This window comes from Dichotomopilus funicola (genome assembly GCF_033296635.1).
Source record: "Dichotomopilus funicola strain CBS 141.50 unplaced genomic scaffold C8A04scaffold_105, whole genome shotgun sequence".
NCBI lineage: Eukaryota > Fungi > Ascomycota > Sordariomycetes > Sordariales > Chaetomiaceae > Dichotomopilus > Dichotomopilus funicola.
The window spans coordinates 45,944-72,056 of record NW_026944126.1 but is presented as its reverse complement, the minus strand read 5'-3'; the positions used below and the strand labels follow the sequence as shown (position 1 = coordinate 72,056).

General features: G+C 54.9%; 9 protein-coding genes across 9 annotated transcripts; 3 read left to right on the top strand and 6 right to left on the bottom strand.

The window, feature by feature from the left end:
* Positions 1–2,156: 2,156 nt before the first annotated feature.
* On the bottom strand, positions 2,157–5,796 carry C8A04DRAFT_40635 (uncharacterized protein; the record flags this gene model as incomplete). Its single annotated transcript, XM_062785014.1, has 9 exons — positions 2,157–2,287; positions 2,504–2,507; positions 2,655–3,248; positions 3,311–3,404; positions 3,567–3,718; positions 3,898–4,599; positions 4,670–4,816; positions 4,869–5,282; positions 5,347–5,796. The coding sequence occupies 9 exons, from the start codon at positions 5,794–5,796 to the stop codon at positions 2,157–2,159; spliced, it is 2,688 nt and encodes an 895-aa protein (XP_062632944.1).
* Positions 5,797–6,320: 524 nt separating this feature from the next.
* On the top strand, positions 6,321–7,265 carry C8A04DRAFT_15738 (uncharacterized protein; the record flags this gene model as incomplete). Its single annotated transcript, XM_062778596.1, has 1 exon — positions 6,321–7,265. The coding sequence occupies one exon, from the start codon at positions 6,321–6,323 to the stop codon at positions 7,263–7,265; it is 945 nt and encodes a 314-aa protein (XP_062632943.1).
* Positions 7,266–9,681: 2,416 nt separating this feature from the next.
* On the top strand, positions 9,682–10,320 carry C8A04DRAFT_15741 (uncharacterized protein; the record flags this gene model as incomplete). Its single annotated transcript, XM_062778598.1, has 1 exon — positions 9,682–10,320. One exon carries the CDS (start codon positions 9,682–9,684, stop codon positions 10,318–10,320), a length of 639 nt encoding a protein of 212 aa, XP_062632942.1.
* A 1,041-nt stretch (positions 10,321–11,361) lies between these two features.
* Positions 11,362–13,243, bottom strand: C8A04DRAFT_40631 (major facilitator superfamily domain-containing protein; the record flags this gene model as incomplete). The annotated part of the gene is made up of 4 exons (XM_062785013.1): positions 11,362–12,468; positions 12,519–12,654; positions 12,786–12,919; positions 12,977–13,243. The coding sequence occupies 4 exons, from the start codon at positions 13,241–13,243 to the stop codon at positions 11,362–11,364; spliced, it is 1,644 nt and encodes a 547-aa protein (XP_062632941.1).
* A 2,016-nt stretch (positions 13,244–15,259) lies between these two features.
* On the top strand, positions 15,260–17,656 carry C8A04DRAFT_15742 (uncharacterized protein; the record flags this gene model as incomplete). Its single annotated transcript, XM_062778599.1, has 4 exons — positions 15,260–15,515; positions 15,570–16,661; positions 16,715–17,399; positions 17,452–17,656. The coding sequence occupies 4 exons, from the start codon at positions 15,260–15,262 to the stop codon at positions 17,654–17,656; spliced, it is 2,238 nt and encodes a 745-aa protein (XP_062632940.1).
* A 528-nt stretch (positions 17,657–18,184) lies between these two features.
* On the bottom strand, positions 18,185–19,404 carry C8A04DRAFT_15743 (uncharacterized protein; the record flags this gene model as incomplete). Its single annotated transcript, XM_062778600.1, has 2 exons — positions 18,185–18,741; positions 18,801–19,404. The coding sequence occupies 2 exons, from the start codon at positions 19,402–19,404 to the stop codon at positions 18,185–18,187; spliced, it is 1,161 nt and encodes a 386-aa protein (XP_062632939.1).
* A 492-nt stretch (positions 19,405–19,896) lies between these two features.
* C8A04DRAFT_15761 (acyltransferase LovD) lies at positions 19,897–21,126 on the bottom strand (the record flags this gene model as incomplete). Its single annotated transcript, XM_062778608.1, has 1 exon — positions 19,897–21,126. One exon carries the CDS (start codon positions 21,124–21,126, stop codon positions 19,897–19,899), a length of 1,230 nt encoding a protein of 409 aa, XP_062632938.1.
* A 1,184-nt stretch (positions 21,127–22,310) lies between these two features.
* On the bottom strand, positions 22,311–23,510 carry C8A04DRAFT_32953 (uncharacterized protein; the record flags this gene model as incomplete). Its single annotated transcript, XM_062782277.1, has 1 exon — positions 22,311–23,510. One exon carries the CDS (start codon positions 23,508–23,510, stop codon positions 22,311–22,313), a length of 1,200 nt encoding a protein of 399 aa, XP_062632937.1.
* A 1,024-nt stretch (positions 23,511–24,534) lies between these two features.
* C8A04DRAFT_15750 (uncharacterized protein) lies at positions 24,535–25,785 on the bottom strand (the record flags this gene model as incomplete). The annotated part of the gene is made up of 2 exons (XM_062778603.1): positions 24,535–25,330; positions 25,409–25,785. 2 exons carry the CDS (start codon positions 25,783–25,785, stop codon positions 24,535–24,537), a joined length of 1,173 nt encoding a protein of 390 aa, XP_062632936.1.
* Positions 25,786–26,113: the final 328 nt, after the last annotated feature.

Genomic DNA, 26,113 nt, shown 5'->3' with positions numbered 1-26,113 from the left:
CGAAAGTGATCCTAGAAGGTTGGCGGAATACTCGGACACGGAGTTGCACGCCATCCCACAACGCCATGGTCACCAAGTTAAGAATCATAACGACGACATTGACCCAGGCCCGTATCGAGCGTGGCGCGAGGCCAATGCAGGCTGGTGGCTGGGGGCTTCGTGTCTGCATCAACCTGCTGCTTGGCTGCGCAAGCGTGCTTACGTCTTCTGGGACGACGATCGCCTGCGAAACCTGCCACATGGATTCAGAGCTGACCCTAGGAACTATCCCGAATATAACAGCGCGGAGTACCGAAAGATGCTAGGTTCGTTTGAGGAGAGATCCCAGATCGCGCGGAGGGGGGGTACCGGTTATTGGATCAAAGGCGACATGAGCCGGATCGCATGGCCATGGAGGAAGCAGAATTACACGGCCTCCTCGCTCAAGTAATGAAGCTGATTACGTTGTTCGATCCAAGCAAATTATATGCCTGTTTGTGTCGTTGCTGCAACTAAATTGACAAATATTACTTCATCAGTGTAAAACACTTTAAAATAACGCGGAGAGGAGGATTATTCCTCACACCTAGACATTGAAATCTGCAGCTTGAGAAATATTGCCCCGAGGCAAGCCCTGCAACGGTGTTTGGTTCTAGTTGTCCTGCAAGGTAAACCACTGGGAACACTTTGCCCTAGCCTCGGGGGGAAATGGATACGATGTAATGCTCAGCGTCTAGAAAATGTTGAATGGGAAACGGTGAAAGCAAACGATACCGTGTGGATAACCGTCTGTTTTGAGGGTTGAATTCGCACATCCAGGTTCTAGGTCACATTTCTAACAACTTCTACGAAGGAGACATCTCAGGGCCCAGATAATCCACCCAGCCGGGGCGACTAGAGATGTATTTGGATGAGTATCAACATGCCCTAAGCTTCTGATTTATGGCCTTGTTGTGTAGAGAAAACTGAAAATGGTTGGATCTTATTTAAGGCAATGTAAGTGACAGAACCTCTTATCAAGCTTCAGCGATTCACTGTCAGCATAGAGTTTTACTCCCGAGCTTGTTTCCTCTTGTAGGAACAATCGCTCAAAGACACATGTCGCTGGTTTCCGACTGGATGTCAACATGGATGCGTGAAGTAATTATGTTCCCAGGGTCCGGATCCTTAAATCTCTTTTAGTGGTGGACCTTGGCCTAGGAGGCGAAGACGGGTCAAGGAGGAAAGAAGTTTGGGTTTGAAAGATAACGTGAAGCTACATAGCTGGGGTGAACCAACAAACGACGGGGCTACTGTAAAGAGAACCTCCGATGCTGACAGCCCGTTTGGGCATCAACTTCTATAGGGCCGCTGAACATGCACCAGCAAAACTGAGCGGTCCAGGGTTTGGACACTCCGGTCCTCTGGAGGGACAAAACGCCGAGCCTGAGGATTGTGCGACACATTGATTTTACTCGGCACTGCCGTCTCTGCTGTTTCATTCTTGAGTGCGTCTGAACCAAAGGGTCGCCGGCGCCGGCCTCGTGAGACGCTAGGGTTAGGGTTTTGACTGCGATCAAGGGCATTTTAAGAATGTGCCCCGACATATGCGCTTGAGAACGTTTACAAGTGACCGGATCTGAGGAAAATGAGGAAAGGGGAATTTTCCTCCGTTTTCTGCTCTCGATCGTGCTGTTGGATTTCTAAACAGGGATCGGTATTTACAGCTAATTGATCAGGCAAACTGTTTCCCCTTCCTTGTCTTGTTTGTCCTCTGCAAATGCAATTGATTATTGGTTGGTTTCTGACGCGAGTCATGCGACGACCTTCTGCACAACCGTGCACCTTCTCCTCCAACGTTCACAGAGGATTTAGCTCTTGAATGTTCATTTCTACTAAAACAGTATACAAGTAAGTGAAATCACGCAACAAAGAGCGCCCATGATGTCTACGACCCCGGGTGTAGAAAGCTATGGAGGACAGTCTTCAACTGCAGCAGCTCAAACAACAAGGACTGGGGTTCGTTTGCGGTGGTCAGGACTGCCGAATTCTGATTCCTCCAGTTGATACGTTATAAAGTAAGTTCGTTATCAAATGTAAGCACCCTTTGCCACGGCCCATGTGATACGGTGCAATCCCGGTTGCTGGCGTTCCAGCACCGGGGCTTGTGACAATGCAGCCCTTCTTTATCGAAAGCCTCACTTGTACTGCTTGATCTGCTCCTCAGTCCACTCCCAGTACTGCTTTCCAAGGACAGGATCAAGGAGGTCCTTACGAGCCGGCTCAATCTTTCCGAAAGGCGAAACTGTAGGACGAGCAGCGTCGTTAGCTACCGAAGGTGGATGTCATCTTTTGAGAGGGGAGAGGGGGGAGGGCGGGGGGGTGAGACATGGAATACGAACCCCAACCGCCGTTATCCTTCTCTGTGATGGTGGGAGAATGACTTGCAAAGAGCTGGGTGTAGGCGCCGTTCTTGGACGCGTGCGAGATGAGTTTCTGATGAGAGCAGCTCACGTTAGTCCGTATGATCCTTGGACGCTCGTACGCAACTAGACGTCGACCTACAAACATTGCAAGCTGCATCTTGGACATGTTCTGCTGCAGGTTGGTCACAAAGTTTCCCGGGTTGAGGGCCTGGATAGATAAGTGTCAGTTTGGAACGCTGATCAATGAGAAGAGTCGGTGGTATGGCCAACCATGCTGATGATGCCCTGGCCGGCCGTCCTGCGGGCATACTCGACGGCTTGCAAGACGTTTCCGGCCTTGCTGCGCGAGTATTTGCTCCAGATCCCTTCTTCGTTGTGGTAGTCCATGTTCGTGAAGTCGATAGCAGGTACCGGGGCGTTGTCGGCGGCGCTGGAGGACACCCAGATCACGCGTACCGAGTTCTTGGGGGCGATCTGGGCCGTGGCGGCAAGGACGGGGTGCAGGAAGTGGGTGAAGAGAGATGGGGCGAGGTTGTTCACACCGATCTGGAGCTCGTAGCCTTGGACGGTTTTGGACCCCTGGGGGGGCACCATCACGCCGGCGTTGTTGTAGAGGACGTCGAGGCGGCGCTCCTGTGCTAGGAATTCGTCGGCTGAGGCCTTGATGGTGGTCAAGTTGTCCAGGACCAACGGCAAAAAGATCATGTGTCCAGTCGAGGTTGGATGGGTTGCCTCGATCTCCTTGATGACCTCGCTCGTCTTGGACCGGGAGCGGGCGGCCATATAGATCTTGGCATTTTTCTGATATAGAATCGAAGCAATCTCCTTCCCGAGACCGCCCGATGCTCCAGTGATCAGGAAGACCTAGTAACGTGGGTCAGTACATTGAGCCAGTCGTAATAGCATGTGGAGCAAGTTTGCCTTACCTTGCCTGTTTGGTCAGGAAGGTTCTTCTCTGTTAGAGTCGGCTTGTGGGGAATAATGGTGCTTCGGCGGATGCTCATATTGGGCGAATGGGGCCTGATATTTCCAAGGTAAATAAGAAGGGTTACTTGAACGCCGTGGTCGAGAGCCGATCGGATATGCGGGAGGGGAGAATGTGTGAGCGTTGCAAGTCATGGTATTGTGAGGCTGTTGGGATGGTTCTCGGCTTTATAGGCCATCGTTGCCAACAGTCAATACTTTGCAGATTGTGATCCACTACCATGAGAATTGTCAAAGGAATGCAGCCGCAACGGCGCGGGATTGCCGGGACCCACTGCGGCCGATCGCTGCGGGAATGCGGCCGCACTTCCGTAACTGTGCGGCCGTGGGGCCGCATTCGTGCGAGAAAGCTCCGGTGACCAACCAGACTCTCGGGCCAACACGGGAAAGGACACAAATTAATCGCCACACGCAAATATATACGATTCCCCGACCGCTTAGCCTACAATCACAGCACTACATAATCCACACACTCGCTCGACTCCCGCCCGCCTCGCCGATTCCACCGTTACGCCATGCTTGCCTCGACCCTTGCGGAGACGTTATACACCATCAATAATTCCCTGTACACGCCACAAAGCCGCCACCTCGAGCTCAGCATGTCGAGGACCATGTCCAGATCATCGGCAGCCTTGCCGTAACCCTCCTTCCCGCCCTCCCCAAGCAGCCAGTGGAACGTCGCTGCCGCTGCGTAGAGGGACTCCATGATGAAGGGGCTCACCAGGCCCAGTGAATGTGCCCGATTCTGCGCGACACCACCTTCAGACCGCAGCATGGCCAACACGTCCATCCCTAACGTGTGTAACTGCGCGCTCGCCGTTTCGATGACCTGCATCGACTGCCTCTGCAGCTCGAGCTCGTGCTGTGTCTTTGCGCCCTGTTGGGTGACATAGCCAGGCTCTGCACCCATCTTCTCCGGGCAGGTAAGACGATCAAGGGCGACGAATAGCGCTGAGCGGGCAATGCACCGAGGGCCAAGGAGGGTGAAACGGTGCTCGAAACCGCAAGCGCTGCTTTCATTGTCCACAGTCGCGCCGAAGCTGGTGAGCTCGTGGGTTAGGGACATGATCTCTGCGGCGTGGGACGTGCTCATCCCAGGGTTCCCGCGTGCGTAACTTATGGCGCGGCCGAGATAGATCGAGGCCTGGCACAGTCGTGCAAAGCCAGATTGCTCCATCTGGTAAGGCGTGGAAGTTGAGTGGCCGAGGGCCTTGCTGACTTCGCCGCAGTCCTGGTTCCCATGTCAGTTGCTGCCAAATGACCTGTCGCTTAACGTATGTATCATGTAACTATGTAATTACCCATGCCTCGTCGTCGACCGGCAACCTGCCCTCGGGCTCCGGGTCCGGCACTAGGCAGCGCCTTCTGCTACCCATTGATACGAGCTTGTCGAGGATAAAGATACTCCACCATACCCTCCTCCTCTCTTCTGCATCTGTCCAGGTTGTCTATTCCAGGAGTTCAATTCACAGGTTTTACCTAGCAGTTGGGGACACTTACAGGTTGACCCAAGATGGGATAATCGCCCGGGGCAAGGCCCAAGACGTCAGCGTACCGTGCGCACGCCCCGATGGTCATCCACGCAGCCGGATAAATCGCGTGGCTGTACTCGTACAAAGCGACCAAGATCATGGCCTGAAGACAGAGTAGCGAGACGGCACCGTTGCTCTCGAGGCGGGCAAGGAAGTTTTTGGCCGTCGCGTACAAGGTGCAGTCGGAGACGTCGGTCGCGGGCGCTGTGGCAAGTTTCATGCCGAGAAACAGCATGGCGAGGTCGGGGCCAGCATTCTGCAACGAAAGCCCCATGTCCATCCTCTTCTTGGACACCATCGGTAACCAGGTGTGGATTGTGGCAAAGTAGTCGCGCGACACGTCGAGGACGACGTTTCCTTGGCTGAGAAGCGCCAGGACGGGCTGCAGACCTGGACGGATTAGAATCCGGATGAACAGGCGGGCGTAGACGACCAAGGGAACGCACCGCAGGAATGGCGCCGCGGGGAGCAGGCAGCCGGGCGTGGGACCAGATGTAGCAGTCAACATCAAGGAACATGGACGCGGGAAACTGGACTCCCGAATACGGGCCCGGATCCTCGACGATGGAGGAGGCAGGCGTGGCGTCGACAGATGGGAACGATGAGGTCACACTGCCCGGCCCGGGGCTGCGGGTGCTATCGAGGGGCGCGCATACGGCGCTGCTGGACGTCAAGGTCTGGCTCGGTGCCGGCGAGCCGGTCAAGCGGTTCTCAAGCTCAGTGAGACGTGCCTGCATGGAGCCCCAGTCGCGAGCGGTCGGCTGAGGATCGGCGGCAGTGACATACTCGCACACGCGCCCCGTTCGCCGGCACAAGCTGCATTCGGGGAGAACCTTATCGCAGCGCCGCTTCTGCTTTTTGCAGGCCCCGCAAACCTGGTCGCTGCGGGAGGCCATGGTGGGAGCGGATGTTGCAAGGAAGGCGGGGAGCAGCCGCACGCCAGGTCAGTCAGGCCGTGGAAGTTGCGGCATGAGCATAGCCAGTGACTGGGGGAGAGATCACAGGAGCAGAGAGGGAGGCAGATAGATCAGGGGGTATCACTAGCTTCCTGGACTTCGCGAGGAAGAAGTCTCTCATCTCGGTTCAGAGGTGGACAGAATCTAGATGACGCTCTGACCGAGACTGGTGTGAGGGGACGGTGCGGGGAATGCGGCCGCGGTGCCCGAATCATACAATCGCCGATCCCAGCGGTCTCCTCCTTGGTGGCGCGGCCCCACAATGTCCGCACCACATCCCTATAGACAAAGGATGACGAAGGGACGATAAAGGCCAGCTGGGGGGAATCCCTGCGCGTTTGTAATGGTATAAACTATAAAGTACGGTGCATAACAAGCCACGATGTCCCAGGATCTGGGAAGCCACACGCCGATTGTGCTGCTTCTCATGCAACAGCTACTTACTATACCTTTCGGCTGTCACAATGGCATCTTCAGGGAGCAAGAGCCTGCAGTTCAACCCGGACAAGGACATTCCGTCCCTCGAGGGAAAGGTTATTCTTGGCACTGGCGGCAGCAGTGGCCTTGGCAAGCAGTCCATTCTGGAGTTCTCCAAACACGGCCCCAAGGAGATCTGGCTCGTGGCTCGCAGCAAGGCCAAGGCCCACGGAGCCATCGACGACATCAAAGCACAAGTTCCCAATGCACCGCCCATCAAGTTCCTTCCCATGGATCTGGGATCCTTCGTCTCGATCCGGGAGTCGGCCAAAACCTTCACGCAACAGTCTGATCGTCTAGACATTCTCCTCCTGAACGCAGGCATCATGTCGGTCCCAGCAGGAACAACCGACGACGGCTACGAGATCCAGTTCGGCACCAACCACATGGGACACGCCCTTCTCACCAAGCTTCTCCTTCCTACTCTCCTGACAACAGCTGCAGAACCCAAATCAGACGTCCGCGTCACCGTCCTGGCCTCGTCCGCCCACCGGTACGCACCCGCTGAGGGCATCTTATTCGACACGCTAAAGAACCGGGCCGAGAGGCTGAGCACCATCACCCGCTACGGACAGAGCAAGCTCGCTAACGCCCTTTACGCCAAAGAGCTAACCCAGCACTATCCCCAGCTCACCAGCTCTTCCATCCAGCCCGGCCTGGTCACTACCAACCTGGCCAACACCATGAGCGACAGCAGCTGGATTATGCGCATCGCGTGGAAAGTCGCCACGGCTTTCATCGGTGTCGATGTTCCGACCGGAACCCTCAACCAGCTGTGGGCTTCGACGTCCAAGGAAGTCGTGTCGGGGACGTACTATGAGCCTATCGGTAGGGCTGGCTTGGGCAAGCCGCATACGAACGATGATGCTCTGGCTAAGAGGTTGTGGGACTGGACCGAGAAGGAGCTCAAGGATGAGAGGATTGATATGTAGACGTAGTATTCTCTGGTCTCCCGAGAAACTTTCCTTTGTTCGTCCGGGTGACGACGCGGAGCTGTCAGCGTCTCCTATTGCTTCTCCTCGCTAAATCTATTTTCTATGTAAAGAACTTTCCCCCCGTCTGCTCCACCGCCCGACAGAACACCTCCGCTCTTTCCTCATCGCTGATATGAGACAATACTCCGTGGAGGCTATCTCGTCACGAAAATAGACATATATCTCCACCACGGACCGCCAGCACTTGCTTTATTGGCAGTCAAATTGTCCAGCGGCTCGAGAACCGAGCGCTTGGGTTTCTTTAGTGGGGGCTTGTAGTCGAACGGCTTCCCCTCGACGCCCTCCCCTCGAAGCCGACGCCGCCGCCGCTCTCTTCGACCACCACCACTACCACCTCTTTCGTGCGAGGCACTGCTGCAAATTCACTGTAAGATGTAATTCTGGCCGACTTGTATGTCCCCAAAATGCTAACAACACAATCATCCGTTTCTGATGGAGAGATCCTGTGCACGGGGTACTCGGCCTGCAGATTAAGGATGCTGCGGAGCAAGGATCAAAAAAAAGGATTCTATACTTGTACATGGAGGATTCCCCCCGCCTAAACTATAACAACCTGACAAAAAAAAGAACAAAAACAAGAACAACAACAAGAAAAAAGAGAAAGAAAAGAGAAAAAGAACGGAGAAAGGAAAGGGAGGAGAGGAGAGAGAGGAGAAAAGAGAAGAACAGCAGGCAAAATCAACCTAACCTTTACGCCAATAGCTTAGACACTCGAGGCCCTATTGGGTTGGGAAGCTCCGTCATCAATGCCAGGATGTTTCGGAGAAAGATGGCCCTGTACTTGCGGCCCATGACGTCGTACAGGCCGTAACAGTTCATGGTCAGAAAATTCTTGACATCTAGCTCTTGCTGAGTCGCCTCGGCATTTGCACTGGCTGCGCACACGGGTGGTGCTGGGTTCACCTATAGCAATCATTGTAAGCAAGCTAAAACTAATTGGAAGAGGGTTCCAGGGGGTCTGGGGAGAGCTGCAAGAGATAATTGCTGAACTTTGTTGTGAACCTTTTGGCTTCACCGAATCTGCTGACCTTTAATCACCTTCAATCGTTCCGGGCCTGTCCAGAATTGATCCCCGAGAGATACGTTATACCGAGAAGATAAAAGTCTGCTACCTCCTCTTTGCTGCCTAACTCTACCCGTCTTGACGTCCTTTTGTTCCTTCAGACGGGGTTCACATGAATCTATACAGACTAGTCCTGCGCTCTGCAGCGGCTCGTGGCTCCTAACATTCCACCTCCCCACTCTACCCCTCCTAAAGCCCCGATTCTGCCGCAGATAAGGTTTATACGAACTCATATAGTCTGGTACCACTGTTGCAGCAGCTCCCGCCTCCTCACTCGCCATACCCTGTAAATCTTGAAACGGAGGCGGCGATTCAAGCAGTAGGGAGGATCTCTATAGAATCCCAAGCTACAAGGACTGTGGTCGCTTTGAGAAAGTGTAACGCTCCTCGACCCCCTACGTCCGAAGGAAGTGGCCTAATCCACAGGTAGCCTATGAGTACCTAATTTTGGCCTTTCGGATCATATATTCCCTTTACAAGCAATGAAATTCACATCAGGGTATTTGATCCAAGCAAACGACATACCTGACACAAACATTCCTTCATCAGTTTGGATATTTTCAAACGATACATGCACGAAGGTTATTTGTTAAGTTCAGTTATAGAAAGCCCGCAGCTTGAGGGGTGTTGTCCTCAACTAACCGCTATAGCGGTGTTTGGTTCAAGTTCTCTTGTAAGGGAAGCCTGAAACCTCTTTTCCCGGGACACCAAAAGACATAAATACAGCCAACTAAATGCTCAGCGGCCCCGACATGTTGAACGGGAAACAGTGAAAACAAACAATCCGGTGCTTGTCAACACTGAACAAGGAGGCTTCCCGCTTGACACAATGGCGGACCACGGAACCTGACCCACTAACAATAGATTCAGCCCATTGCTCGAGGTTATAATAGCTCTCACGGCCGTGCTATGCGTTGTTGGGGAAGGCAGGCGCTCTTTGCTCTTCTAACTGGCACGCGTTGTGTTTGCCACGGAGACTTTCCGAATTATTTTCTGGCTGATGTGCGCTGAGTTTTCCGCAGAGATTTCCGGAGTGGAAGTCATCGGGCGGCAAGAACGAACAGATGAACTGTTCAATGCGTTGAACCCTGATAAACTTCCCTACCCTAATTTCTATAAAAAGGCTCTCTCATTGCCCACAAACCACACTTCTTCTTCTTTTCCACACTAACCCACAAAACCTCCACGCAACCAAAGGATTACACAAGCATCCTCAGTGTTTAACACTTGACCACATCTACCATTCACCCTCTACCATTTACCAATACCGTCACACACCCAACAGTCAAGATGGTTTCCTTCAAGGCCGTTGTTGCCGCCGGCTTGGCTACCTTGGCCGCCGGTGAGTCGCTGGGCATCACTTCTCACGACAAGTACTCCTCCTCCGTCGGCGTTCTCGGCGGCAAGATCAACACCAATCGTGTGGCCTACTGGCCCATGTCCGTTGATTGCAAAAACATCTGCGTGCGCGTCTCCCACGCCGGCCGCAGCGTCGACCTTCTCCGTATCGACCAGTCCGGCAGCGCCCACGACATCTCGTACGACGCCTACAATTTCCTCGTTTCCGGCAAGTCCGCCACCGAGAACCCTATCACCGGCGGTGCCGTCAACATGGACATCTCCAACGTGCCTGCCGACAATTGCCTGCAGCACCTCAAGGCCGGTGGCCTCCCGCTGTCGGCTTCGAACAGCATGAATTTCCTCTCCAGCTGCCTGGGCCAGGCTAACAGCTGGGTGGCGCGCAACTACCGCCTGTTCAACATCCAGGACCCGGTCTGCCACTGGGGCTACGACGAGCAGTGCTCCCTGGACCTGAACTTCAGCAACCAGCCCAAGTGCCCGCACGCTCTGGGCAGCACCAACGGGCGCCTGCCGGACACCGTGTTCAACATTGGGTACGGCACTGGCAAGGTCGTTCCCGCCCCGTAAGCAGCAACAAGGACAAGGACACACGCGAGACTACAAGGGAAATCGGTCGAGAATTGGGGATTCTTTGCAGGAATATCATGGGGGATTCGGGTTAGGAACGGGCGATGATGGGCCACGGAGGAAAGCACGGAATCGTTCGATAGCGTCGGTCCGGCGGATAGCAAAGGATGAATAAACCACCGATCTCGCGTGAAAACACAATTTTCCCAACGCTTTGTGATAATGAACGCCGCGTCATCTTCGATAATTTTCCCTCCCACATCGTAACTAACGCGACGACCGAATACAAAGAGACAATCGCCAAACAAGTCCTAAAGAAGTTCCATCCCCCACCACACCCACACTAGTCGTCACATCCAGTTCACCCCAATGGAATGTTCCGGCCCTCCTCCTTGCTCCCCACGTGGTAAAACGCATGGAAGCCTGCAACTGGCTGCGTAAGGGAACCATTGAGAACGGTTCGGTATGCCGAAAACGGTTTCTGATCGGTCGGGTCGTCGGTCGAGGTTGGGCACCGGCAGTTGACTATCGGCGGGTTTCAGTTTAGTTGTTTTGGGACTTTTCTTGCGATGCAAGATGCCCTTTTGGTGTTGTGATGTGGCTATGGTCGACAGGAAATTAATGGCTCGCGAGATGAGGTATTTCGAAACCGTGTTCGGGTTTCTTCCTCGCTCTGGTATGTGATGAAGAGGAAACTGTTACTGGATTGTTGCGTTGAGCTGCAGCTTTGGTGATGTGGTTTGACCAGGACAAGCTATTGGACAATCAGCTACGATCAAGCAAACTGGTTGTGCTTGCGGGATGGTGTTTCAAGTATCACTGGCAAACTGCAGGTGTTTCCCCCCCAGGGACGATGTTGGGTTTCGCTCAGCAGAAAACACTTGCTTGAAATAATTAGAAATGGATCTTAGCATTATTTTCTAGGTACTCTAGCGAACGTAACCCAAACGCCATGCAATGCTGGGTATCTCCTAAATCAACCACATTATTCCTGGTGCAAACCAACAAAGAAAAACAAACCCCGCCAACAGTAACTAACGCTCACAAAATCTCACTAATCTTCTTCTCCACCCTAGGCTCTGAGCCATCCTCGCTGCTGCAATAACTCCTTGTATTCTTCTTCAGCCCACTCTCCAGTCGTGGGCCATCATCTGGCCGCGGCCGCTGCTCCTCAATCTCAATATGCTCGTCGTCCTCATCCAGGACCTCATCCGAGATGATCTTGGGATTCAACGCAAACGAGCCCTTCGGCACGAATGTCGAGGCAAACACCAGCACCGCAATGACGGAGAATTGCACGCCTGCCGTGTACACCAGCCCTGTCCGCACCTCACCGTCCCCATGTACACCACCGGTCCGGTTGTACACGTCGTCGAGGTACCGTCCGAGCAGTGTGCCAGCCACGGCATAGGTGACGATGTAGAACGAGTAGAGAAAAGCCATGACCGCGCCGAGGGCAGACACGTTCTTGTTTTGCGATTCGATTCGTGCTAGTGAGGCCTGGATGTACGCTGCGAGCGAGACGTCGCCAGACGCCCAGCCGTAAGACATCGGCAAAAGGGTGGCCGCGGCGATCCAGGCTTGGCTGACCTGGTCTGATGGTGGGTGCCAGAAGGGGATATACCACACAACGAGGAGCATCAGTGCGTCAAGGCGGAGCCAGGGCATTGGTGTCTGCACGGCGTCGGTGAAAAGGAGGACGGAAAAGGCACCGAGGAGTTCGCCGAGGTTGGACCCGCCAACCATTATTTGGGCCCAAGCGGAGTTGCCCATGTACCGGCGTGCGACTTGCGGGGCGATATTGTTTTCGAGGTAGCGGTGGCCGTAGAGGGCGATCGAGTAACCAGGCACGAGCCAGATGAATTTGCGGGAACTGAAGAGGATTCTGCCGCCGACGTAGACGGATTCGCCAAAGAGATAGAGGCCGTTGAAGGCGGCTTTCCAGTAGGATGCCTTGTCGCGTGTACGGAGGGGTCGGGGCTTCTCGCGGTGGAAGTCGAGTTCGCTGATGAAAAACCAGATGATGGCGGCGATGGCGAAGCAAATGGGCGTGATGATGAACGCCATGTTGTTCCCGAGCTGGGGGATAATCGCGAGACCAGTCGTAAAGGCGCCAGCGGTGCCTGACGTTTCATAAAATATGTGGACCTGGAGACATCAGCACCCCGCCTTCGAAGAAAACCGCCAGTACAACGCACGAGAGAGTCCATCTTCTTTAGTTTGTTGATATGCCCTCCTACGATATCACGTGGAATGACACGGCGGATCAGCTCGACCATGCCGTAGACGATGCCACACACACAGTACACAGGAATCATGACGTCGGTGTTGTACCTGAATTGTGTTAACGCACATCGTGGATAGGTCGTGCAGGAGATACATACGTTCCATAATATGGCCACTCATGGTCGGGGTGATTCGTCCGGTCTGCGGTCCTGGTGAGCACGGTTCCCGGATTTGATAACCAGAGGGCAAGCTTACAAGCTACTGGCATGAATGTTCCACCGGTTGCCGCGTCAATGATGAGCAACAGCGCCGAAAAGATCCCGAATATCAAGATAGCGCAAGAAAGGACGTTCTTGGTCGGGTAGCGTTTGACCTATCGTACTGTGTTAGAAGGACGCTTGGGAATGGGTTTGCAACTGGCCATCCATACCAGTGGCCCGATCAAGATGGACCCAATGCACTGGAACGCCTGGTTGAGACCCGTCAGGAGCCCGACTCGCTCAAACGTCCGGCTTGGTGTTCCGTCTCGAATCGATTCGTAGTCATATCGGTTGCTCGCGAGCGCAATGATCGAGCCGTTGAACGCTTCCAGTCCAAATTTGTATACCATGATACCAGCGATGTAAATGGCGATGTTGCGGCATTCCTGTGGCGTGAAGGCCCGGAGGCTCTCGCCCAATTCCGACAAGAACCGCATGGTGACGGCTCTGAGACGAGAGCAAGGGACAACTGGTGATCCAGACGACGATTCCAGGTGCCTGGAATGAGGTGGGGTGTCCCATACAATATACAGAACACCCTCTTTGGGGATGTCTTGCACGTGTGGCATCGGCCTCGAACTGTGGCCACCCTGGAGGCAGGGGTCCTTCGACGTTTAGGAGGCTCGGTCAGAGACTCAGGAACCTACGGCTCGTTAGCGGGTCTTCCCTGCAGGGGCCCGGGGGCGACAACCATCTATGGCACGCACTCCGGCAGCCGGCCAGCCTTGTAGCTCGTGGGGGTCGCATGGGAACCGCTGCTTTGATCGTCGGACATGGTCTGTTGCCCCCGGCCGGGCCCGACCCTTTCCGGTGATAACGACCTTTGATTCGACCTCATTCAGTCGCTCAGACGGGCGACTATTATGCACAATACGTAGGTCTCGACTCCAGGTTGGCCGTCGTCGATAAGAATCGTGGCCATTGGCGAGCCGTCCTGGATTCCGCGCAGCCAATCCCTCTCAACTGCGCGGTTATACTAACGCTGAATATAACTCTATTGTGGAGTGTCTTACCTGGCCCGCTTGATATCAAGGCACACTGGTGGCTCCAGCTTCATAAAATCGCCCGCGGGTTTCCTCGCCTGCATAAGCTGCAAGTCTCAAGCCCATTGAACGACAGGCTCGGTCACGCTGTCTGGGTTTCAGCTCGCGTGGAGGACCCAGTTTGGTGTGCCTTTGTGTTCAAGATGTCCCCGCCATTCAGCGACTGTGTAGTGCACTGAGAGCCAGAGAATCATGCACGTGGTCTTGGCACTGCATCCCATTGTGTAACCGTCGAGACACCCTAACGGCCCGCATCGAGCCACAAGATGTGGGAACGGCAACCGAGGGCTCAAAGAGGCGAGCTGGTTGGCGCGCGGGATGTGGTGATGTGCAAGCCTCGCCGTTCAATAAGCTTTGAGCATCCCATGTTACGGTGATGAGCAGGCGAGGGTGAGAGCTGTTGGCGATGCGAAGAAAATGTGTCGAGATGGAAATGGCCTAATTGGGGCACAGTGCGGGTTTATCTTTGATCTCCAAGTTCAACCACGGCTGGCGACGGAGTACTTCGTAGTTCGTACCGGGGCGCGCTCCATTATCTCCATGCTCCCCAGGGACACCCTTCGCTTCTAACTCCTTGGATCAACCCGGGTCGAGTTGCATTGAACTGGAAAGTGCCAGCCGCAATATTGATTCCCAAGCGAAGCTTCGGGATGGGTTCTAAAAAGACACGCGATACGCACAGTACTCATACTCAGTTCGTACATGGCACGTGCGCCGAGCTTTGGGCCCAACGGCCTGGTGACGAATAAGGAAGGCAGAACTGAGCACGACGCTCGTTCATTCCTTCCCATGCTCGCCACACTCTCAAACAAAAATTCTCATTTTGCGGACGATTCGCCCTGATTCATCCACCGAGACCCCCACCTTCCCTGCTGCTCTCACAAAAGACGTCCCTTTTTGGGGGGAACTTGGGGGGAACGGCGGGTCGCGCTGTTGCAACCATTGAATGCCATGCATATCCGCAGCGCGGAGGAGCAGGCAAGAGCAGGGTCCAAAGACCTCCAGAGTTCGGGTCCGCTGCATGCGACTGTGTGAAGATGCAGTCACGTCGTCGGAGTTGCATGTGGCATTTACGGTCCCAATGTGCCGGGTCTTGGTGTGGCCGATTCTGCCTGGCCTCGCGCAATGGCGGGGAAAAATGGGAAACTTAATTGATTCAACGCAGCGCGACACGGCATCCAAAGGATCCTCGACTCCAGTGTTTATCGGCCGGACCCGCTTGTGTGAGACTTGATTGCGTCGTCCTCAGCTGTCAACATCAGCTATTACCCCAGACACCCCTCTCACCACGTTTCTGTCCGTGCCTTTAAGTTCCCCGCCGAATATTTGTCTCAACACACCCGGGCCGGCGGTCTGCTTGAAGATTTGTTCCGTTAACCCCCCTGGAGACTCATCTTACCCGCCTCCGCTATGGCCCCCAACGCGGAAGACCTGCTGATACGGCCGTTGAGAGATGTCGTGACGGTGGGCAACGTTGCGGCCACCCGCGTGGCACCCCATGCGGTTTCCCAGAGCCCCGGGTCCGCCGACCACGCCGATCCCATGTCGCGAGCCGCACAGGCACTCGTTCGGGAAGGTGAACGAGCACTGAACAAAGTGCAGTTGGTCTGGCGCGACCAGCTCAGCAGGTACGGCGATGTGTTTCGTGAGACAATGATACAGCAAGGTAAGAGGGAATATTTTATCCTCCGAGCCTTCCCTCATTGCTCACACTACTTAGCCTCCATCGAGAAGAGACGTCTGGATCTTGAGGATTTGTTGTGGGACTTTGAAGATTATACCTACCCGGATGAGTTCGACCAGGCTAAGTATGCGGCACTCCAAGCGGCCACGAAGGCCCTCGCCCTCGACATTGTCGAAACGGCAAGGCGACTCAAGTTTGAGGCCGTTCCCCCGCCGATTCCAGCAGGAGGCTTCCCGCCATTGCCACCTTTACCTACCCGGTCGGGCTCTCGTCCAGCGTCGGTTCGGTCTACACGCTCCCGGACAATGTCGCGAGTAACATCGCACGACGGGACCGGCGAGCCGATGCCGCGAACGGTACGGCGCTCAGCAGGGTCAGTCACAAAGGCGGACATGACTGAAGACATGGCAGCTCGATCTAGTCCGAGGCAGTCTGCCACGGGTCAGTCACAGCACTCAACATACCTTCACGACCCTTCTCGAGATGCATTTACGCCACCAGCATCACCTGGGATGAATCCGATCGAGTCACAGCCACATGCGTTGACTATTGATACATCCATCCAGTCGAAGTCGTTTGACTCCGTGCCAAGCCCCAGTACAACGCACACTAGGACATCCGTGATGTCGAACAACAGCACATCCTCATCCGCAATGCTCGGCAGTTTAGACTCCTTAGTCATTACCGAAGATGCGAGCGAGCAGGACTATGCCGGGACACACGATGATCCGAAAGCTTCTCGGCCATTCTCCCAAACCGGAACCGAGTCGGGCCTTATCGGCTTAGACGACCTCATGAGGGAAACGGCCTACAATAGCGACCGCCGCAAATCACGACCGGCAAGCCCTCGTGTGCCTGACTGTGGCATCCGCGGTGACAGCACGTATTACAAACTCAAGGGCCTCTGCAAAGGCGCCAGCAAGTTCCGAAAAGACGGGCATTGGGACAGCATCCAACTCACCGATTATGACTACGGTGGTGGTGGTGCGGCGGCTGGCGGGGATATGATTCGGGCGTCAGACGGGATTACAGTCCCGTTCCAGTATGAAATGACCAACGTTGGGGCGTGCTCCGAGTGTGGGTATGGCCACGATCTCGATGAGGTTGAGCTTGATAAGAGCGATAGCCGTACGTGTCCCTTTTTGGATTTATTATTTGAGACGACCCTCACACCTTTCTAGCCGATGCCGTCCGGAAGTCCGAATCTGGCGCCCGCTACCGGCTACGCCTGCTATTCAAGTCCCACCTTCGGCAAGGGAACAGCACAGAAACGCATTATGCTTGCCTCTGGTGTGTACAAGCCGGCAGCTCCATCCGCGAAGGTGATGCCACCGTCTTCCGCAGCGCAGATGACCTCCTCCGTCACCTCGCCCGCCACCCACAACCGCTCCCCGATGTATCGGGCGTTTCGGTATGTTACGGACGACTGCCGCCTTCTGCCCCTCTGGACTTTGACCTTCACCTCCCCGAATCGGCCACGCCTGTACCTATGCCGGAAAATGTCGCACGACTAGCGACCGCAATTGCGGTAAAGGATCATTACCGACGGCCTGGGCGCGGGAAACTGGACAAGCCACCAAAGTACGACGCCGATATGTTGGAGTTTATGGAGGGCGCACGGATCGTCGGTGTCATATTCCCAGAGAAGTGGGGCGGCAAATATTGCCTAGGCCGGCACGACGGGGTCTTCGGTGCGTTCCCAGCCAAATCCATCCAGTTGCGGCCGCCACAGGAGACAGAGATCCCGTCAGGTGGGGACAGCGGGATGAGTGTGACGACAAGGTGGAAGTGGGAGCCGCCTGGTGCCGGGGGTGCGCCGTGGCTGTCCTTTGGCAAGGGCGAGGTTATCACGAATGTGCAGTGTGAGTGTCCATATTTGGAACGGGCTCCTCAATTTGACTTGACGTATGCTAACTAGTCTAGGCCTCTATGCGGACTACTGGTGTTGGTCCGGGACTAACAACAAGGGAAAGACGGGCGTGTTCCCTCAGTCGTATATCGACTTGCAGACGCTGCGAGGGCAGGAACCCGCGGCAAATAAGAAGCAGAGCAGGGGGCGAAGCTTTTTTGGATCACGATCCAAGGATTCGAAGAGCGGGCATAGAAACTCGATCGTGTCGTAACATTAGATACCCAGAATTGCAGGACCAGTTCACCAGCTCTCCTGAAGCTAGCATACGGTCACAAGTAGAAAGGGGCAGCAATTGCTGTGGCAATTGACGATTGTCTTTTGTCATACATACAAAGATCTTCCGGAAACATTTTTGAAACACCATCCCGCAAGCATACCAGTTTCTTTGATCGCAGCTGATTCTCCGATAGCTTGTCCTGGCTCGCTGTGGCCAAAAAAAAACGGCAAACCAAAACAGATAGTTACCCTCAGTCCAATACAGTGGCATTCGATCAAATCTCAACATATTTTGATTGATTCACCTTTTTGTTGTTTTGGCTTTTTTTAGAGTTTTTTTTTTTTGGTCTTCTTTCTTTCTTTCTAATTATGCTTTTTTGTTTTCTTTCATTTTTTCATTTATTCGTTTTAATCTTTTTTTCATTTTTGTAGAAAAGTAAGTTATGAGCAAAACCCAACATCACCCCCGGGGGAAAACACCTGCAGTTTGCCGGTGACAAACTTTACCCCGACGGCGAACTTCTCAGTCCTTCCACTCGGCCAAGGCATTATCCAGGTACTCGTGGCGCCTTGCAGCGTCCGCAAACGTCAAATGGTTCGGCTCAGCCCCGGAGGCCTTTGTAGCCGCATACGACTCATAAACAGCACCGATTGCGCGAGCCGGGTACGGCAGCTCCTTCTGCCACTCCGGCCAGTCCCACTCAACCTTTTCCACCTCGTTGGTGTCAAAGCTGTGGACCTCAATGACCTGGGGCGCGTTAGGGTCACCAATGTGCACAAAGGTCGACTGAGGCGAAACGATGCGAATCTCGCCCTTTTCGCCCTGAATCGTCCAAACGAGGGCCGAATCACCGGGGAACGGCGGGCCGCGGCGGAAACGGTAGTGCAGCGGGGCGTTGGCCTGGGTGATGGAGGACTCGCCCCATCGACCGAGGCCGAGGATCAGGTCGGGGACGTTGCTGGTGGCCTTGCCGACGACTTTACCCTCGCCGTCGGCGATCTCGACCTCGGGGCGCTGGAGGTGGTAGTCGCCGCGGAAGGAGGCCAGGTCGCCGATGGACGCCTCGATCACGCTGAGCACTAGCTTGAAGTCAGCAAGGATGTTTTCCGATCCATTCCGTCCACCAAAGGCCACTCACAATGCGAAAAGCCAATGGTATAAATATTGCCACCGACGGCCCGCTCGGTAAAGTACGACAGTCCGTCAGGCACCTTCGCCCGGTCACCCAAGCCACCATACCCCTTAACATCCACGCTCAACACCTTGCCAATCTTGCCCTCCTCCAACAAACCCCTCAGTCGCTTCGCCAACGGCACCGTCACGCCCTGCAAGCCGACAACCGACCTGCCCCCACCAACCTTGGCCGCGTCCGCCAACTCCCACGCATGCTTCGCATCCTGCGCCAGCGGCCATTCCACAAATGCATCCTTACCCGCCTTCACGCTATCTATCACTGTCTCATAGTGCTTGTCAACGCGGGTGGTATTCACCACCAAGTCGACCTCTTTATCAGCCGCGAGCTTGGCCGGGTCACCATAGGCGCGGACCTTGTCGCGGGGAAGGTCATACGCGGCGATGGCGGCGTCAGCGGCGGCGACAGAGGAGTTGAGGAGGGCGACGATCTCGAAGCGGTCGCGGCCGCGGTCGGAGAGGAGATAGGGAAGATGGGCGCGGGAGGCCCAGGCTGTTTTGGCTGAGGAGGAAAGGCCGACGAGGGCGACGCGGGTGCGGGGGGTGGCCATGATGGGTGTCACGTGGGGGTGTAAAGGGGTGTGAGGGTTAGGGTTTGATATGGGGAAGTGTGCTTGAGATTGGGTCGCGATACTGACGCTGAATAGTCAATTCTTAAATCTGTAAACTAGAAGATGGAAGACTGTGTATTTAAGCTTCTTGAAAGTCGCTCATGACATACTCGTGCAATTATAAATCATCGTGTTGTGCCATTAGCCCCGCGTCGTTGCTCCGAAACCACCAGTCTGATTTGTCAGACACCGTTCGTAGGAATGATGCAAAATTGGGGAACCATGGCACCCTTGGAGTGGATAGTGGGTGGCACCAACGCAATCCGAACGCTTGCATCCGGAGATATTGATCCTGCGGATCAACATGGCCATTACAAACGTGACATTGGTAGGCGTTAAGGCACACCCGGCAGGGGAGACATTTGGAATCTTCGTTCAACAGGAACTCCCAAACTAGCCACAAAACGGACCTATGAGAGGGAGAGAGAGAGACTACAGCTTTGACGCGGCATACTTGCGGAACACATCCCGCCGGAAGACCTGCTTCAGCTCCGTGGCTGCCGGCACGTCAATCGGCAACGGCAGCGAGGCCTGGACAGCACAAAACCCAGCCAAGCCAGTCTTACGATCCGCAAACCATGTCAACGTCAACCCTCCACCCCAAGTCAGCGTGTGCTGGCCATACCAGTTATCCAAATCCTCCAACGTGAGCAGCCCACCATACCCATGACCCAGCTTCTTCCCAGCATCCACCCCCAACCGAAAGAACCCCCCGGCCGGCCCGTTCAACGTAGCCTGGAAATTCACCTCAGCCTCGGGCCGGATCTGGTTCTGAAACATAGACTCAACCGTCTCCGGCCGAAGCAGGGTCCCATCATTCTTCAACAACGCCCGCAAGAGCTTAATATACCCCTCCCCACTCATAAACCCCCCATGCCCCCCAAAATCCCCCTGACTCCTCTTGTTCGGCGACCCCGGACTCCCCGTAACCGCCTGTCCCAAGCCCTCCGGATCATGCTCATTCAAATCCACCATCCTCTCCCTCACCTTCTCCCCCTTGACCGGATAAAACTGCACCTCCTCCTCCGCAATCCCCAACGGGCCCGTAATCCGCTTCCGCACCGCCTCCCCCAACGTCTCCCCGCGAACCCTTTCCACAATCCTCCCCGCCCAGTCCAATCCCGGCCCATACATCCATCCAGTCCCCGGCTGGAACCCCAACGGGTACCGAAACGCCTCCTCGACGGGTCGGCGCGCGTCCTCTGCCAAAGGGGGCTCGTTTTCCTGTCGCCACTTGGACAGGCGCGGGACGAGGAAATCGTAACTGATCCCGGAGGTGTGGGTGAGCAGCATGGCTAGGGTGATTCCCCGCTCGGCCGGCACGGTCTCCGTCGCGTCTTTGTTCAACACGGTCAAGTTTGACGCGCTTAGCTCGGGGGCGATAGTGGAGGGTATTTCATCATCAAGCGTCAGCAACCCGTCCTCGACGGCTTGCAGCGCGGCGATGGTGGCGAGAAGTTTGGTGGCGGACGCGAGGTAGAGGATGTCATCGAGCTGTTGGGGACGTTTTTCGCCGGAGAGGAGGGTGCGTTGGCCGAGGGCGGCGGTGTAGTTGAAGGTGTCGTCGGTGTTGGTTGCGAGGAGGACGGCGCCGTTGATTTGGCCGGCGGCGATGGCCGCGGGGAAGGCCGTGTCGATGGTGGGTTCTGGGTTGGTGGACATTTTGGGCGGTGGTTGTATTTCTTGTGTTTGTGTTGAAGAAGGGAAAATGTAACTACTTAGTTTCGGAGAATTAAGGATGTGACTCGAGAAGGGTCTGAAGGGATTTAAGTTTAAAGTTGTTCCTGGCTTAATATGAGAAATCGGCCGGCCAGTCGGGGGAGAGCGGCGAGCCCAGAATGGCATGAAATGCGGGGATATCGTCTGCTAAGACCATGTGCCCGAGTGGGGAAGCTGGATCCTTCGGACATGGAGTCGGGGTTAATCACTCGCTTGTGTCGTGTTGGTGACGCGTCAAGTCGTCGACCTCTTCGAAGTTGAGGTGCTCAGCCTCTCTGAAGTCGAAGTGCTCAATCTCTTCGAAGTCGAGGTGAATCGATGGATAAATGATGAACACCCCCCAGAGGAACTTCGTCCCCCCCCTTCCCCCCCTTTTTTTTTAAAAAAAAAGAAAACCCACTTTCCTTTCTTTCTTTTTCTATAAAAAACGCTCTCCAACTCTCAGCTTGAGGATGCCCCATATTAGCAGCCAAAATAGCTTGAGGATGAGCGGGCTCAACAAACCGATCAGGGACTTGATCGAAATCTAATTACAAGTTTCCGTCGTTTCGGCCCCCAAGTTGAGCGGGGCCATGCCTCCATGGGCCACTACATCTCAGGAACCTCGCAATCCCTTTCAGTCATACGATCCAACGACTAGACGTTGGATTTGGGTGTAGTTAGAATTAATTAGTTTGGACAGAAACCTCCACATGGGAAACAGTTCCAGAACGGCCATCAATTGCTTTCGATACCTGATTACCTACACTAACAACGATACAAGACGGCCAGGACAACCTCGAATCCGGGGTATAAACGAGCCTCTCCAACCTCATAAGTCCTCATTCACACCAGCACCGGGGCGATACTTCCTGACTACTCGCCAACGCTGGTTACGACCGAAATAAACATGCCCAAACACAACCGTAAATGCACCCGCACTGTTAGCAACCTCGGAGGTGGTCGCGGCCGTATCGTCACGTCTTGGTTCCCCTCTGCAAAAGAGTACAACGAGACCTTCGGGGGTGGCTGGAAAGCAGCGTGTTTTAGCAGATGTAGCTGCATCATGCGGCTCAGAGTCGGAGTTGAGCTGGCAGAATCCTTCTCGAGTTGTCGCCGCCCCGCCTGTCTCCTTGCCTAAGTTTGCACTAAGGCCCATGGTCCGGTTCACGGATCCGTCCCGCACCAGGCTCGGGCCGCTCGGTGTCGAGCAACCCCAGACGACGCATCGCGAGGATGTCGTTGATAGATATGTTCCGCAAAGTCGGGTCTACCGGCAGATCATGGTATGTATGTTTAGCCGGATCAAATTCCCAAGGCTGCAGCTTGCCCTGCAAAATAGGGTCTCCAGGCTTTGCCTTTGCAACCTCCTTCGCAAATGCATTTGTCCACGGCCAGTTGCGTGGTTTGTTGAGCTCCGCGGCGTCTATTTTGTGCTGCTCGTTGATGGCATGCACCTCATCGAAAAAGAGATGTCTATCGGAATAGATTTGCGGCATGTTGCACCGTTCGGAGTACACCACATCTAGAACATGGGGGGCTGGTATTCCGAAAGCACTTGTACTGGGTAGCTGCAGTAACACCGGGCAATCGTCCAGGTTGTGGTTCCTGAGATTGCACTCCGGGCAACCGGTTACGCTACCATGACTGAGAGAAGGTATAAGGGGACGCAGAAAGGCGTGCCCAGGCCAATGACAGTTGGCGCATCTCAAAGACGGGACGCCGGGAACCTCTAGGTCGCTAGCGCTAATATTAGGGGGTACTAAAGCAGCAAGTTCGGCGGTAGTAAGGTTAATGAGGTATGCTGATGCAGCAGGGGTTGGCGCCGATACACCAGATACCGGTACCGAAGTAGGGTGTGCCTGGGCCGCAGCGGTTGTCTGGCTGTCAGCTGCCGCGAGTTGGGATCGTGCCCCTTCACTTCGCAGTCGGTTGTCATTGACGACGCCAGCCGACTCGAGACCAAGCTTGATGTTGAAGACCGGCGTGTCGTGCCGCTTGCACAACACAAGAATCGTAGCGCCCAGCGCCTCAAGAGCGCGGCGGTCAGCCACACCTTTTATGTTGTATGTAATGGACTCCCCGCAGTCGAGATCCCGAGCCACCCAGTTGACTCTCCCCGATTGCGCTTCCACTGCGGCCGGGGGCTCTCGAAACAGCTCTTCACTAGATATCTCGTGCAGCTTCATTGGTTCCCCGGTGGACCCGGAGTGAGGCTGAGACCACTCAAAATCGTCGATGTTGGTAGAAATAAATCCGGTTTCCGTTTCCTGATCGAAGCCCTCGTACCCATGCTTTTTAGCTTGCGGGTCGGATGATGTACCACCAGGCCTATTTTCGCGAGCCATGGTGTCGCTTGACGTAGACGCCGGATGATCCCGATTAATTGTGTGTGAATCTCGTTCGGGGGCCGGCAGGTCTTCGTTGGAAGTGTTGTTTCAATCCATCGTGTCGGCTACAGCACATTAATTAATTACTTAATTAGTCGAGTAACTGTGCGAGACGGGTGGGTGACTGACTTACCTTTTCAAGCTTGACGGTTGTTTGGTAGAAGAAGAAATTCGGATCGAGGCGGGCGTGGGAAATTATTGTAGTCAATATTCTCTATAGCCTTAACTTTCCAACAGTCAAAGGGTGTTGAAAGAGCGCGCCCCAAGGCGTGTCATACGGGATGCAGAAGTCAAGCTCATCCCAAACCAAGTAATTTCTCTACCACGCCTTCCACGTTGTTTGTGGGTCCCATCCTTTTGATGACGTTCCATCCCTGACAAGGCAATTAGGTAGGTACGTCCATGCCTCTCTCACGAACTCTTTCTGGGAAGATATCATGCCAGTGACGTTATGACACCGAGAATCTCATGCTTGGAGTTCCAGGGGACAGTGGTGGCGCATGCACGAGATGCCCCACTTGCCAAATCAAACAACACAGGTGACGCTCATTGGCTCACCGTTTCATGAAGTCTTCTCTTCCTCATGTCATTTCTTCCTATCTCTTCCGACCACGATAACTTTTAGTGTATCTCAAGCACTGGAAGCCTATTTTGAGACGTTAGCATGGGATTGTTTTGTTTGTGTGATAGTTAGCGGTTTGCATTCGTCTTAATTTTCAAGACCGCCGTTGCAATCTTTGGTATTTGTATGGCCCAAAACCATCCCAACTTTTCTCTGTTTCCTTCAGTGTTTTGCCCCTGGTATAGTATAGTGCAAAGAGATTGCAGGACATCTTCAAGTGCCATTTTTCCAGAGATGTGCCTTGGTTGAGAGTAAGAAACGATGAAAACAGTGATTCACTAGAGGTATTTACTACGGCAGCTCTACCTAATGCTACTCTGCGATCAACTGGTAATCAAAATACAGACAAAGGTCACCGCCTTACTCCACCCAAACAACAGCGCTCAGCCCATCCTCCTGCCCGGCACGGCCCTTCTGGCCAACATCCAGGGTAGCCACGAGGTCGCCAAGCTTGCCAGTCTCTGGGTCGCGAGCAATGATAGCCACGTTGGACGAGGTCTGACCGCCAACCGCGAGAAGAGTAGCATCCTTGTTAAACACAAACGTACGCGGGTAGTACGAGTACGAGTTGGCGGCCTCGAGCCAGGCCAGCTCACCCGTAGTGGGGTCAATGGTGTACGTGGCGATCGAGTCCTGCTCCGAGCCGAACGTCTCATCGGCGCGGTTCGTGGCATACAGGAAGTTGTCGACGATGCGGACCTCAGCAGCCTTGGTGTTGGGGCCGCCTGACTCACCCGGCGCATAGGTCGACAGAGTCTGGGTGATGTTGAGCGCGAGGCAGCCGGACTCGTCCTCCGGGTAGGCGACATCCCAAGCGCTGACCGAGTTGCCGAGCTCGTTGACGACGTACGCCTTTTGCAGGCCGTCGGCGGACTCCCAGAACTCGATGTGGCGCGGACCGTCGCCGGCACCGGCCTGGCCCTCGGGGCACGCGGTGAGCTCACCCGTGGTGGCGTCGATCTTGAAGATGCGCACCAGGTCGGCGCCGAGATCGGGCGTGAGGATGAACTTGCCGGTCGGGTCCACCTGCGCCATGTGAGGATGGGGCACGTCCTGGCGGGGGTTGGGGCCAGCCTCGCTCATGGTGAACTTTTCCAGCTTCACCACCTCGCCGTCGGACACAGGCATCTTGTAGGTTGTGAGGGTCGAGGGGGTGCTGTCGATTTGTGTCAGTCTGTCTCTCCGACTGTCGGGGGAAGCTCTTACAAACTCGAAAAGGGACAAGAAAACGTACTATTCGACCGTCGCCACGAAACCCTTGCCGTCCTCCCCACCATACAACTTGCCGTGGACGGTGTTACCACCGGTCTTGAGGTTGCCGGTCAACGAAAGCGAGCCGTCGTTTCCGATGCTGTACTCGGCGCTGGACCCGGAGCCGGTCCACGACTCGTCGAAGCAGTACAGGGTGTTGGTGTCCGAGTACAGCTCAATCCACGCCGGCGTGAGCCCGCAGCCGGTGGCCTGGGATGTCACGGTGAGAGTGCCGGTCGAGTCGGCGGTCGCCAGCGACAAGGAGTAGAGGGTGCCGGAAAAGTGCGACGCAATGAGCGAGGTGCCCAGCGCGCCCGGGGCAACCGCTGCCCCCGCGAGGAGTCTGGCCATCCGCGACATGGTGGAATTGTATGGTTGTGCGAAAAAGAGTGTACGTTGTTGACTCCAGCTGGTGTTTCTTCACAAGTTCACCAAACACAGGCCCTTCGACTTTATTTAATAACGTGACGTGAGGCATGCATAGCCAGGGGCAGGCAGCTTTTAGCCGGGACGATCCTCAAGGGACGCGCGGAGAAATCCAATCGCGACGCTCTCCGCATTTTGTGTTTCGTTGTGGTATTAACCGGATCGGCAGCAACCGCGGTACCGGCCGGCTCCACGCCTCGTGGGTATAAATGTCACGTCCCTTGGCCGGAAATGGAAACACGGAGTTCACTGGGAGAATCGA